The 12,326-nt window shown below is 64.0% G+C and overlaps 1 protein-coding gene across 1 annotated transcript; it reads left to right on the plus strand.

Moving 5' to 3' along the window:
- Positions 1-6,074: 6,074 nt before the first annotated feature.
- On the plus strand, positions 6,075-11,529 carry SHISA8 (shisa family member 8). The gene is made up of 4 exons (XM_032882874.1): positions 6,075-6,990; positions 9,405-9,535; positions 10,229-10,375; positions 10,833-11,529. The coding sequence occupies exons 1-4, from the start codon at positions 6,461-6,463 to the stop codon at positions 11,225-11,227; spliced, it is 1,203 nt and encodes a 400-aa protein (XP_032738765.1). The 5' UTR covers positions 6,075-6,460; the 3' UTR covers positions 11,228-11,529.
- The last annotated feature ends 797 nt before the right edge of the window (positions 11,530-12,326 follow it).

Consider the following 12,326-nt stretch of genomic DNA (forward strand, 5'->3'; position numbering starts at 1 on the left):
GGGGAGGCCCGGGAGGAGAGACCTGACCCCTTGGCTCCCGAGGTCTCAGCCAGGACAGCCCACACAGCCCTTCCCTCTGAGCCTGCCTCCTCATCTCCGAAATGGAGCCCAAGGGCCAAGCCGCCTTCGGAGATGAAAGAGGTCATGTGGCAAGTAGAAGGGTTTTCACCCTAGAGTGCCGCCTCCTCCTTTCCCTGGGATGGAGTCACCAGCCCTAGGAAATTCCTCTGGAAGGTGAGTTTCCCAGAGCTGGTCTGAGGCTCTGGTCTCAGCAGTTACCACTCCTGCCACTTGCCCATTTGTTTACTGCTCCACTGGTCACACCAGATCCAAACACACCTGCTCTGGGCCAGCGCCATTCTGGGCAATGCTTGGAGGTCAGCCTCGGGCCCTGCCATTAGGTTCTGGTTCAATGGGAGAGAAGGAGTGGGACATAACGACGGGACAGGGCGATCCCTGCCCCAGGCAGGGGGATTGACTGACCAGCATCTAGGAAGTGCTTTGGACCGTAGGAAGTACGCCCTGAGCCTTGCCCACTTTTCCTGCTGGAATGGAGCGGAGAATAGGCATTCCTGGTCCAGGGGACTGTGTGCAAAAGTGCAGAGGAGAGGGCGGGCGCAAAAGGGTCACGAAGCAGGGCGCAGGGGCGGGGAGCTGGAGAGGTGGGTACCCTGACCTCAGAGTGCCGGGTGGGGCTGTGTCACAACCTTTCCTGCACTCCTGCCTGCCCCTCGGCTCATGGGAGGCATCCATCCCCCCTCAGGGAACCCCAGGTGCTTCTCCAACCCCACCGTTTAGGGTCTCACCAGACCCCTCTGGCCCTCCTCTGGGCCCAGGGTGGGAACTCACTCCCATTTGCTCTTTTTTGGGCGGCTGAGGTCCCATTCTTCCCCACCCAGAGCAGGAATCTGCCCTCCCTCCAGTCTCTACCTGCTCCCCAGCGGCCAGGTCCCGACCCGGGGGTGGCGGTGGGGGTGGGGTAGGAACGACGGCCCGGGGTACCGCGGAAGGAGGGTGGGGGAGGAGCGGGGAGGGCACGGATGTCCCTGTTCCAGGCCCACCCTCTTTCCCGGGACTCTGTAGGGAGGGGAAGCTGCCCAGGCAACGCTGCAGGGGTCCCGGGGCCCAGAGGGCCTCTGAACATCTCCTCCACCTCCCCTGAGCTGCAGAGAATCTGTGGTCCGGGAGATGACTCCGGGGCAGGCGAAAGTCTAGCTCCGCAGCTTCCGCGGTCAGCCCAGCAGGAGGCACCCAGACCTGAAGCCGCGGGGTGGCGGGAGTGGGGCCGCAGGACCGAGCGGGCGGGGACGCGGCTGGAGGCGCGGCTGCGGGCGGGGTCGGGAGGGAGGCGGGGCTGAAGGACACCGAGCCCCCGGGGAGTCGGAAAGGGGCGGGGCCGGGGCGAGTAGAAGGAGGGAGTTGAAGGCCAAGGGGCGAGGAGAAAGGGCGGCCCCCGACGAGCGGCTGGACCTAGACCACCAGAACCTTCTCCAAATCCTCACGCGGGGTTCCGGTCCTCACGAGCATCCCGGGCCAGATGCAGGGCATGGCCCCGGCTTTGGAGCGAGGCCTCTATGTCGAGGGGCTCAAAAACCGCTGTGGGCTGGGAGCTGACCTCAGAATTGTGTCCAGGAACCGGCAGGCCGGCGGGACGGGGGCGGGGGGGGCGTGCTATGCCGGGTTGGGGGACGCGCTGTGTGGCCTCCGCTGAGCTCTGTCCTCTCTGAATCTATTCCCGTCGTAGGGACTTAGTGGCCAGTCCAGATCTGCATATTCACTGGGGCCGGTAGTAGGTTGGGGGGGGGGGGGGGGTGTTAATCAGGGAATTCCAGCTGTGATGTCTGCAGCGCGACTCCCTGAGGCAGGGGAGGGGAGCTCCAGGGAGAGGGTGCTCCAGGATTTGGGACTGGAGGCTAAGCCCCCGCTCCCAGCACCCCTCCTCCCCCCATGTTGCTCCCTCAGGACCTCAGCCTGGGCGCCCCCTCCCTCCCACAGGCAGCTGGAGCCTGAGTCACAAGCTGCCTCGCAGGGAGACAAAGGAACCAGGGGCCCTCCCTTCCCGACCTGCTCCCGCACTGGAATAGGCATCGGTGCCAGCAGGGAGTCCATCTTTCTCTAGAATCTCTGCTTTTGGGGCAGCCCTCTATCACGGAAGAAATGGAAGCAAAGTGGGCTTGGGAATGGGATCGTGGAGGCTTACGGATGGCACCCACCGTGGCAATCACTGTCTCAGCGCCGTGGAGGTGGGACACTGGACAGCATGTACCTGAGTGTTTCTCCATGGGGTTTGGGGGGGACTGGCTTCTCCCTGCAGCCCGGCCAGAGAGGTGCTAGCTGAAAGAAAACAGGCCTAGAAAGATTGGCTGGTCCTATTAGAGCGGGAATCCCAAACCGCCTTAGTCTGTCTCCAAAATGAAGGATAAGTAGGAGCCGTCCTTGTGAGGGGCTGGAAAGGCATTCTGGGGACAGGAACAGCCTAGGGCTGGGAACAAGAGGCTCCTGTAGGAGTCGGGGCACATCAGGCATCGTCAGGCATGGAGTGTTATCGGGCTGTAGGAGCACTTGCCTGGCCTCTGGGCCAGAACTTCCCGCTGCTCTCTTTTTTGTATTAAACTGGTCAGAAATAGGATTGAGACTCACAGTTCAGGTTCCAAGTCAGACCCTGGTCCTTCCTGGCTGTGCGCCAGTTACAGCAAGCCATTTCCACTCTCTGGGTCTTGGGTTTGTCTCTAGGAAATCCCAAATTCCCTGGCCCAGGGCTGGGCAGACTGGTCACTGACCTTCAGTCTAAAATGGGGACACTGAGGCCCCTCCTGGGCTTTCCCTAATGTCCATGACCTCTCAGGACCCTGAGCCTCGCACAGCCAGAGCTGGGCACCAGGCAAGGACTCAACCATGAAGGAAGAACACATGTGCCCAGGGGTACGCACACCAACACACACACACACACACACACACGTGCACGCACATGTCCAGGGGGGAAGGAAGGGCTCATAACCAGGCTGCCCCCAGACACGCACTCTCACTCGCATTCGGAAGCACACGCAGACACCCTCACACTCAAGCTGCTGGCGCTCAGAGCTGGGGGCGGGGCGGGTGCCCTTCAGGCACAGAGACACGGCTCCTCTGCCTGCCCCGTGGGGCCCGCTGCAGATGCCAGGGGTTATTTTAAGCCCGGATCAATGGGCGATTTTTGGTGACACAGGCTTGGGGGGCAGGCAGAGGAGCCGAGAGACGGGTGCTCTGGTACCTTACTGAGGAGAAAGACCCCAGGGTCCAGGGAGGGTAACCTGGGCCAAGGGGTCACCCCTTAGCTGGGCCGCTCCATTTCCAGATGGTCAGCAAATGGTCAGGCACCCGAGGGGCAGCGCCAGCTGAATGAGTGGCCAGATCCCGGGTTCAGTCAGTCAGCCCTGATCTGTCTCTGCATTTGTCGCCTCCCCCCCACCTGCCCCCAGGCTCTGTGTTAATATTGAGAGAGCATAAGTGTCTGGCATTGGCCTGGTAGATGTGGGCATCTATGGTTACTGGCTGACCACTGAGCCAGGCCGAGACCGGAGGAAGCCTTGGATGTGGGGAGGAGCTGGAGGCTGGACAATCCGCTGGGGGGGGGCGAGGGGCTGTAATTCGGGATCCAGCTCCTTCATGGACAAACGATCATATATATCATGTGTATATGATATATATGACCTATGTATCATATATATGATCTATAACCATATATTATATGGTTATAGTATATCTATATCTATATATCTATGTGTCATATCTATAACCATATACACGTATATATAAGTGGACCTGATGGCAGCAACAGGGGCTGGAATCTCAGCAGGGCACCCAGTGGTGCAGGGACAGTGGGATAAGAGAGGGGCCTCGGGGGGCGCCTGGGTGGCTTAGTGGGTTAAGCCTCTGCCTTCAGCCCAGGTCATGACCTCAGGGTCCTGGGATGAGCCCCACATGGGGCTCTCTGCACAGCAGGGAGCCTGCTTCCCCCCCCCCCTGCCTGCTGCTCTGCCTACTTGTGCTCTTTCTCCCTCCATCAAATAAATAAATAAAATATTAAAAAAAAAAAAAAAGAGAGGGGGTGCCGGGGAAGGGACATAACCCAGGGAGGAGCACTGGAAGCTCTGGGCTCAGTAAGGCCATCCTACCTGGGATGAGGCCACAGTCCCAGGGGGACAGAGTCAAGCCTCTTAAACCTAGTGTCCAGCCATAGGGTGAGAAAAGGGGAAGAAGCAGTCCCCCTGAGAGCCCTGGTAAACTGGAGGGCATGGTGGGGACACTGATACAAATGGGACAGTTTGTGCCATGGAGTCCCTTTCTGGAACAACACCCCCGACCCGGGCCCCCAGGGACCAAGAATGGCTGCACCAGGAATATAGCAACTAAGTTCTAAACAGAATAACAAATGGAAAGTTTGATAGCGTAAAGTAAACTAAAAAACGAGTCACTGAAAAACAGTATGTAAAGTGGGGCTTATTTTAGCCTCAGTTGTCCCTGGTGATGGGATTAAGGCAATTTCACTTCATTGCTTTGCTCATCTATTTTCTTTGGCTCTAAAATTGTGATAGTCTTCTAACGGGGTAGGGTCTTCTGAGACGGATCAGAAGAGTGTTGTATGGGGAGGAGGAGGGAGCCGGCTATCTCTGGACAGGGCAGGAGGAATGACCCCGAGGAGGGAGGGCCTCTAGGCATTAATACCTGAAATTAGCCTGTCAGCCCCTCATCTCCACAACACGCGGACTTGATCCTCCTTTAAATGTAAATCCTTCTCCTTCCCCCTCTACTTCCTCCATTTTTATAAGCTGATCCCAGTCGCTGAGTGAAGACACCATGCAAAGGGGAGCAGGGAGAACCCTAGGAGCCCAAATCTTACAAAAACTAGACGCTAAAGTCACATCATTCGTTCATTCATTCATTCATTCATTCATGCAGCAGATACGACGCGGTGTGGGAACACTGGGGCGCAGTGGACGCCCAGCCCTTGTTCTCCTGGTGCTCCCCTCTGGACACTGGGAGGCACCGTACTGGCCCCTGCCTCCTGGAAGGGGTGGAGTATGAAACTGCCCACCACCCACCTCCCCGAAGAGTTTTTGTTGTTAAGATGAGAAACTGAGGCAGAGAGAAGCAAGGCGCCCCGAATCGGTCACATTTTCCAGTTAAACTCAGCTTCGAAAACACCATGGAACGGCTCCGTGCTAAGCCCAAGTTCCGAACCGCCTTCTTCCCCCTTCTCCCGGGGCTGGCGGGGGGCACCTGGGGGGCACCTGAGCGTCCTTGGTGGGGCCGAGCGGAGGTTCCGCCGCTGGCCCCGCCCCCTGACCCGGCCCCGCCCCCCGCAGCGGAGTCAGGGTCCAGCCTAATCTCCCCCGCCCCGCACACCTGGGATAGCGAAGAGATCCCGGGAGGACGCGGACTAGGCCATGCCCATCGCCGTAGAAGTGGGGGACACCGCAGGGCCCCAATCCGGGGTCCAAGAGGTTTGGGGACCAGGGCGCACGGCCCAGGGGTAACGCTGCGCTCCAGGCGGCGCAGAGACGACCGGTACTTGGCTCTGTGGCGCGGCTCTGCTCGGGGTTTCCTTCCCATTCGAGAGGCGGGAAAATCGAGGCGCAGAGTGGGGAAAGGGCCTGCCACCTGTCACACTCTGTCCCGGCCAGAACTGACGGAGAGGATGGGGAGGAGGAGGAAGGGGTGGGAGCGGCAACGACCCTCCCGGGACTCTCTGTCCCCTAAGTCCCCGCACCTGTACAACCGAGGCGCACTCCCGCGGGCCTGCGTCCGAAGTAACAGTCCTGAGAGCATCAGCTGAAGGCCCTGGAGCCCCCAGTTCCGAGGAATGTTTCTGAGAGGCCCTCGGGGGGGGGTCCCCGCGGGGGCGCCCCGGTGGTGCGGGCCCTGCCGCGCCCCCTCCCTCCCCTCGCGGCGGCCGCGCTCCTCCCCCGGCTCTGCTTCGCGCCCGCCCGCCCTCCTCCCCTCGCTCCCTCCCTCCCCCGCCCGCCCGAGCCCGCGCGGAGCCCGAGCCGCAGCCAGAGCGCGGGCAGCGCGGAGCGGGCGGCGGGAAGGCAGCGGAGTCGGGCGGCCCGCCGCCCCCGCTAGGCCCGGGCCACGCACGCCCGCCAGGCCGGGGAGAGGCCGGGGACCGCGCGCGGGCGAGGACTGGCCGCCCGGCCCCGGGGGGCGTCCCGGAGCGAGGACCGCGGGCTCGGCTCCGAAGTGAGTCGGCGGGGGACGCGCCCACCGGAGGGGCGGCCCCGCGAGCTCTGGGCGGTGGCCTCCCGGCTCCGGGGTCCGAGGAGGAAGGTGACCGCCGAGGAGGCGTCCGCCGCAGCCGGCGCCCGGGCGGCGGGGCCCGCGAGGTCCCGGAGGGCGCCGAGGAGCCGGCCCGGAGGCCGGGCGGCAGGGAGCCGCGGCGCGCCGCCATGCGCGGGCCGCTGTAGCCGAAGGCGCGGGCCCGATGGAGCGGGCCGGGGCGCGGGGGCTGCGGGGCGGCGGCGGCGGCCCGCCGGGGCTCCGGCTCGCGCTCGGGCTGGCGCTGCTGCTGGCGCGGCCGCCGTCGGGCCGCGCGGGGGCCCCCGAGGCGCAGGAGCCCGCGGAGGAGCCCGGCACGGCGGCCCCGGCCGGGGGCGACCGCTGCCGCGGCTACTACGACGTGATGGGCCAGTGGGACCCGCCCTTCAACTGCAGCTCCGGCGCCTACAGCTTCTGCTGCGGCACGTGCGGCTACCGCTTCTGCTGCCACGACGGGCCGCGGCGCCTCGACCAGAGCCGCTGCTCCAACTACGACACGCCTGCCTGGGTGCAGACGGGCCGGCCACCCGCGCGTGCCCGCGACGCCGCCGCGCCCCGGGACCCGGGCCGCGAGCGCAGCCACACGGCCGTCTACGCGGTGTGCGGCGTCGCTGCGCTGCTAGTGCTGGCCGGCATCGGGGCGCGCCTGGGCCTGGAGAGGGCGCACAGCCCGCGCGCGCGGCGCACGGTGACCAGGTGAGCGCGCGCCAGCCCCGGGCCCGGGGTCCCCCGCCCGCCGCGCCTGGACGGTCCTTCCCGACCGGTGGGCGCCCCCTCGCCCTCCCTCATCCTTCCCTCCCGTCTGGAAACTCTCGTCTCTCGGCAGCCCCCTCCTGGGTTTTCCTTCCTATTTCTGTCTCCAGGCCTGTTACTCCCCCTATCCCCACTTCCTGGAGGGAGACAGCTGATACCGTCTTCCCTTGACCTTCCAGAGGGAGCTGGGTGCTGAGCCCTTCTCCCCCGCGGCTCCCGCCTCCTCCGGAGTGGGCGGGAGGGCTGGTCGCCCTGGACAGAGGGCACCACGACCGCGCACCCCGGAGAGCGGGCCTGGAGCCTGAGACCCACTAGTGCGGGGTAGCGTAGGCTGATGTAGCGTTGGGCGTCTCGGTCCCCCATCGGAGGGAAGGGAAGGGGCATTTTCTGTAGCCCTCTTGGGTCTCTCCCCTCCTGCTTCTCTCCCCACTCCGCCCTCCCTTCCACCCCACCCCCAAAGCTGTGACTCAAGCCTGACCTTCTTTCCCCGGGGAGAAGGCCTCCCCCCACCGGCCACCCCGCTCCACTCCATACACAACCCATCCCATCCCCGACAGGGGTCAGCGTCTCTCCGGGTGTAGGAAGGCGCTGGAAATGTGGGGGACACAGATTCGTTGTTGCTGAGGCCAGGACAGGTGCTAGCTGAGTCTGAGCTTTGTGGGAAGTGGGGTCTACAAGTGGGGTCTCGGCTCTAATGGGGACTCTGTGTCCTTGCCCTGGAACTCTACCCCCACCCTGACACGCTCACGAGCCCCCCCATGTGTTGGGGCCTGTGCCCTCCTCACCCAGGTCTGGGCTCCCTTGGGTATGCGACAGGCTGGTGTTAGAGGAGACAATAGAGAGGCGCCCCCATGCCTGGGTAGGCCAGGTGTGGATGCTTCCGCCTCCTAGACTTCAGGGCCAGGGGATGAGGGCTTCCTAGGCACTCCCCAGCACCCCTGCCTCCCGGACAGCTGCAGGGCAGAGCTGGGAGTGGAACCCTGGCTCCGTGGTGACGCTGAGGCGCTCATCCTGGGTCCTGGATGCGGTGGGGGCCGGTCCTGAGCTTTGAGCCCCTCATGCTGGGCAAGGAGAAGACAGCGCCTTGACTGAGAGTGGGGCAGTGGAGCTGAGGGCCGTGAGGGTGCAGAGGGAGGGGTGGCTGGGCCACCTAGCGGACACGTTGCCCCTAGAGCCCACTTCTCCACAGGGCACGGGGAAGCGGGTCTGGTGATGCTTCGGAAAGATGTGGCTACCCGGGATGTGCTGTGTGGCCTAGGCCAGTCCCTTCCTCTGTTTGGGCTCCAGCTCCCATGTGCCCTGTTTTTGCTTCTCCGGGGAGGTCTGGAGCCCAGCTTAATTAAGCTCATGTGTGGCTGTGTGCTGGACCCCTGCCCCCTCTGCACCCCCCCCCCCGCATGACAATCACTCAGGTGCTTGGGAGAGCTGGCGCAGAGGTGGGACCACTGGGGCAAGCAGCCGAGGATTGGGCGGGGCGGGCGGGGCGTGACGATCAGCTCTTGCCACTTTGCAGCCAAACGGCATCTACCCCAGAGGGCCCACCTCTAGTGTGCTTCCCTGTGCTTCAGCCATTTGAGCCCCCAGCCCCAGAAGGAGGGAGGACCAGACAGCGCCAGAAGAAAACCATGGATTCTGGGCACCAAAGGCAGCTGGGTGGGAGGCCGGGTCTGGTTGTCTGCAGGGAAGGCTCAGTCAGATACCATCACACCTGGGTGGGACTGGGTGTCCTGGTACCATGGAGGTGGCCGCCCAAGGTCACAGAGTCTTGGGTGCGGGGCTGCCACTGTGGGATCTCCTGGCTCCTCCTACCCTTTATCTATTTGTCCTCCCCTCTGTGCCTGTGTGGCAGCTCTGTCCCAGGACCCAGCAGAAGCCCCTGCTGCAGGAAGGGAGTTAGGTTGGCAGGTAAAGAAGGCTTCCTGGAAGAGGAGGGATTCTGGTGGGGTTTGAAGAATGAGTAGGAATTTTGCGGAAGGAGATGGAGGAGAATTGTTGGCACAGGGCGCCAGTGCCGGCGCAGGCCAAATCCAGGGGCCTGGTACACCTGGTACACCTGCGGAGATTTCATGGGGAGAGGAGGCCCAACCCTGCGGGTCTTGATGAATGGACCCGGGGAGCAGGGGAGTCTTTGAGAAGCAGGGTGAACCTGTAAGAGTTTCCTGATCTGCCCTGGAAGTGGCCAGGTTGGGGAAACCAGATGTGGAAACTAGATGTGTGAGATCAACCACAGGACAGAAGGGAGGCCCACAGAGGTTGAAAGAGTGACAGAGTGTGGCGGCTGACCTTGGATAGGCCCTGCCTGACCAGTGGGGAAGTAGGAGGTTGGGAGGGCTGCTTCTCATCCCTCTTCCCCACAGGACACTCACAGAACTTCTGAAGCAGCCGGACCCCCAGGAGCCACTGCCTCCACCCCTGGGCCCACCTCTGGGCAGCTGTGTCCAGGTGCAGATGGGTGATGGCCGCCCCCGGAGCTCTCCCAACAACACAGGTGTGTAAGCTGGGGGACGGACATAGGGCCTGGGAGGAGCAGAAGGCAGGGGCTGAGAGGGAAGAGGCTCTTAGCTGACTGGCGACTGGAATGAGCTGTGGCCTCTGCAGGTGTGTGAGTGGGGGCTGGGCAAGCCGGTTGGCTCCCCTTGGTGAAGGGAGACCCGCTTGGTGTCCTGCAACTTCCAGTCACAGGGACTCGGTGAGGAAGGGTCCAGACTCAGGGATCCCTGGCTCAGGCTGTGGCTCTAGGCCTTGGCTCCATACCCACGGCGACTGCCTGGCACCAACCTGTGGACTCCTGTGGGCCTTTTTCTCCAGGCTAGAGCCTCCCTCTTGGTCTCTTGTTGGTGAGACAACACCCCGCACCCCCCATGGGTTCTGATTCTCAGACATTAACTCCATCTCATGAGAAGCAGGTCCTGGGACTCAGCGCCTGGCCCAGGCTGAACATGCTGGGGAGTCATCCACTGGGCCGCAGCCACTCAGGGCTGGCTGCTGTCATCCACATTATTCGGGGCCAGGCCCCTGCCCCAGGCACTGGAGAGTCAGGTTCCTCTATCGGTCTCCCCGAAGCAGCCACCACACCTGCTCTCCTTGAACTGCAGTTGGGGCGAGGACAAAGAGTGCTAGTGCCGGGGGAGAGTGTCCTCCAGCCAGCAGGCCGGGTCTCACCTTCCCTTTCCCGTTCCAGATAAGAAGCGCCCCAACAACGTGCCCCTGGGGTCAGCAACACCGGGACCCCCGCGTGGCCCCAGGCTGCAGGGCGGTGGCAGCATGACCCTGCAGCCCGATTTCGCCAAGTACGCCACCCTCAAGGCAGGCGGGCTCAAGGCCGCAGGTGAGTGGCCGGGGAGCGCCCCCCCCCCCTCCCGGTATCTAAGCTCCCATACAGCAAGGCTTGAGGTCCCGGTTGCAGTTCCGCGGTTCCCAGCCTTGCGGGACGGCGCTCCAGCCAGCTTCCTTATCGCGCCTACGCAGCCGGTCGGCTCCCGCGCCTCGACCTCCCGTCCCCTCACCAGGCCACCGGCTAGTCCCCCACGGCGGTAGCCGAGCCCGGGTCTTGGAGACCCTCCGAGTCCCGAGGCGGGTCCCTGGCTTGTCCCGCCCACAAGCCGCCGGGGCCCCGCCCCCGAGGCACGACCCCGCCCCCGAGGCATGACCCCGCCCAGTTCCGCCCAAAGAAGCTGAGGCCCCGCCCCTGCGGCCTGGCCTCTCCCTACCCCATCCCCGGAGTCGCTCGGGCCCCGCCTCCGGGGCTGACCTCGCTCTCTGGCTCGCCCCCGCTGTCCCCGCAGAAGCCACCCCACAGGACTTCTACCAGCGTTTTCCCGCGACCGACCCTGCCCCGCTGACCCTCCCGGCGCGGGTCCCGCGGCCGCGCGAGGACTTGCCCGCGATGCTCGACGCCTGCCCCTGGGCCCCGCCGGGCTACGCTCCCCCCGCCGGCCTTGCCCGGTCGGGCCACTACAAGGCCTGGGTCGCCAGCCGCCAGGCCCGGCCGCCTCCCCGCGGCCACCTGGCGGCTCAGGCCTCCCCCGCACCCCGGCGGCCCGGCCATGCGCCCCGGCGCCAGTTCAGCGTGGAGAAGCTCCCCGAGGCTTTCAGCCCGCAGCCCCCTGGCCTTTACGGCAGCGCGGGCCGCGGACCCTGGCACCTGAGCACCAACAGCAAAGCCGAGGTCACCGTGTGAAGACGGGGACCGCTGGTTCTCCTGAGCCATCGCATCTCCGGGGGCCCTCATCTGCCTTGGGGGGCGCCTTGGGCCGGTTCCGGGGGAGGAGGGGCGGCGCCCGTGGAAGGCCAGCCTTTCCTTACGCCCGCCCAGACTGGACTAGGGCCTTGGAGCCTGCAGGGCTAAGAAGGGGCCCAATGCGTAAAGCCAGTGGCTCTGTTCTCGGGGTCCTAGGGCCCGGGTTCCTCATGTAAATAAAGCCTTTTTCTGTGGCTCCCATCCCTGAGAATAAAGGAGCCCCAGCTTGGCGGTGAGAGGCACTGATGGTGGAAGCATTGGTCATTGACTGGACAGACGGCGGTCAGAGCAGAGGGCACAGCATGTGCAAGAGCAAAGGACGGCTCCTGAGAGCTGCGGGCGCGTGTTCTGGGAGCCAGGGAGAGGTGGCTGGAGAGGGTAGTCAGGGTTGAGTGCCAAGCTTAATGTCCGCACCAGTGGGAGCCGTGGGAGTTGCGCCCTAGCCATCGCAGGGCTCCAGAGCGCAGGGGAGAGGCCTGTTGGGGGCCCGAGGCCCCATGGAAGGTCCATGCCCCTTCCTGGAGGTGTCCCCGCTCCAGCCACTCACTCACTCTCCGTCTTGAGTTGGTTGAGCCCGGCTGATCCTCATTGACATAATCTGGCCCTGAGCCGGCACCTGGCTTGCAGGCCACTTGGCCAGCTTGGTCCAGGGCCACCCCCCTAATGGGTGTGGGCAGTGGGCCAAGCAGACAGCTGGTGCTCAGGATGGGGGAGCCTCCTCCCAGTAGCTGCTCTGGGGGGAAAGCGAATGGGGATGCTGGACACAGAGCCTTGGCAGTGTCCCCACTGGGGGGTGCTCACACATGCTCGGCTAAGCCAGCTCTCCCCCTTCCTGCCAGGCAAGCCTGGGTACCTCGCTGTGTCTCAGGGCATGGCCAGCAGCCTGGGTGTACGAGTTTCTTTGTGCCACGGACTGTTGGGGAGGTTGAGGTCTGGGTTATGCCCCTCACTGTGGGACATCATCAAAGCCAACCAGTTGGGCCTCAGTTTCCCTCCCGTGTAGCCTAGGCATGGTACACTGTTAGTAACAACGGTCACC

The sequence above is a fragment of the Lontra canadensis genome, unplaced genomic scaffold (genome assembly GCF_010015895.1).
Source record: "Lontra canadensis isolate GAN:19392208 unplaced genomic scaffold, GSC_riverotter_1.0 scaffold84, whole genome shotgun sequence".
In the NCBI taxonomy this organism is placed as follows: Eukaryota; Metazoa; Chordata; class Mammalia; order Carnivora; family Mustelidae; genus Lontra; species Lontra canadensis.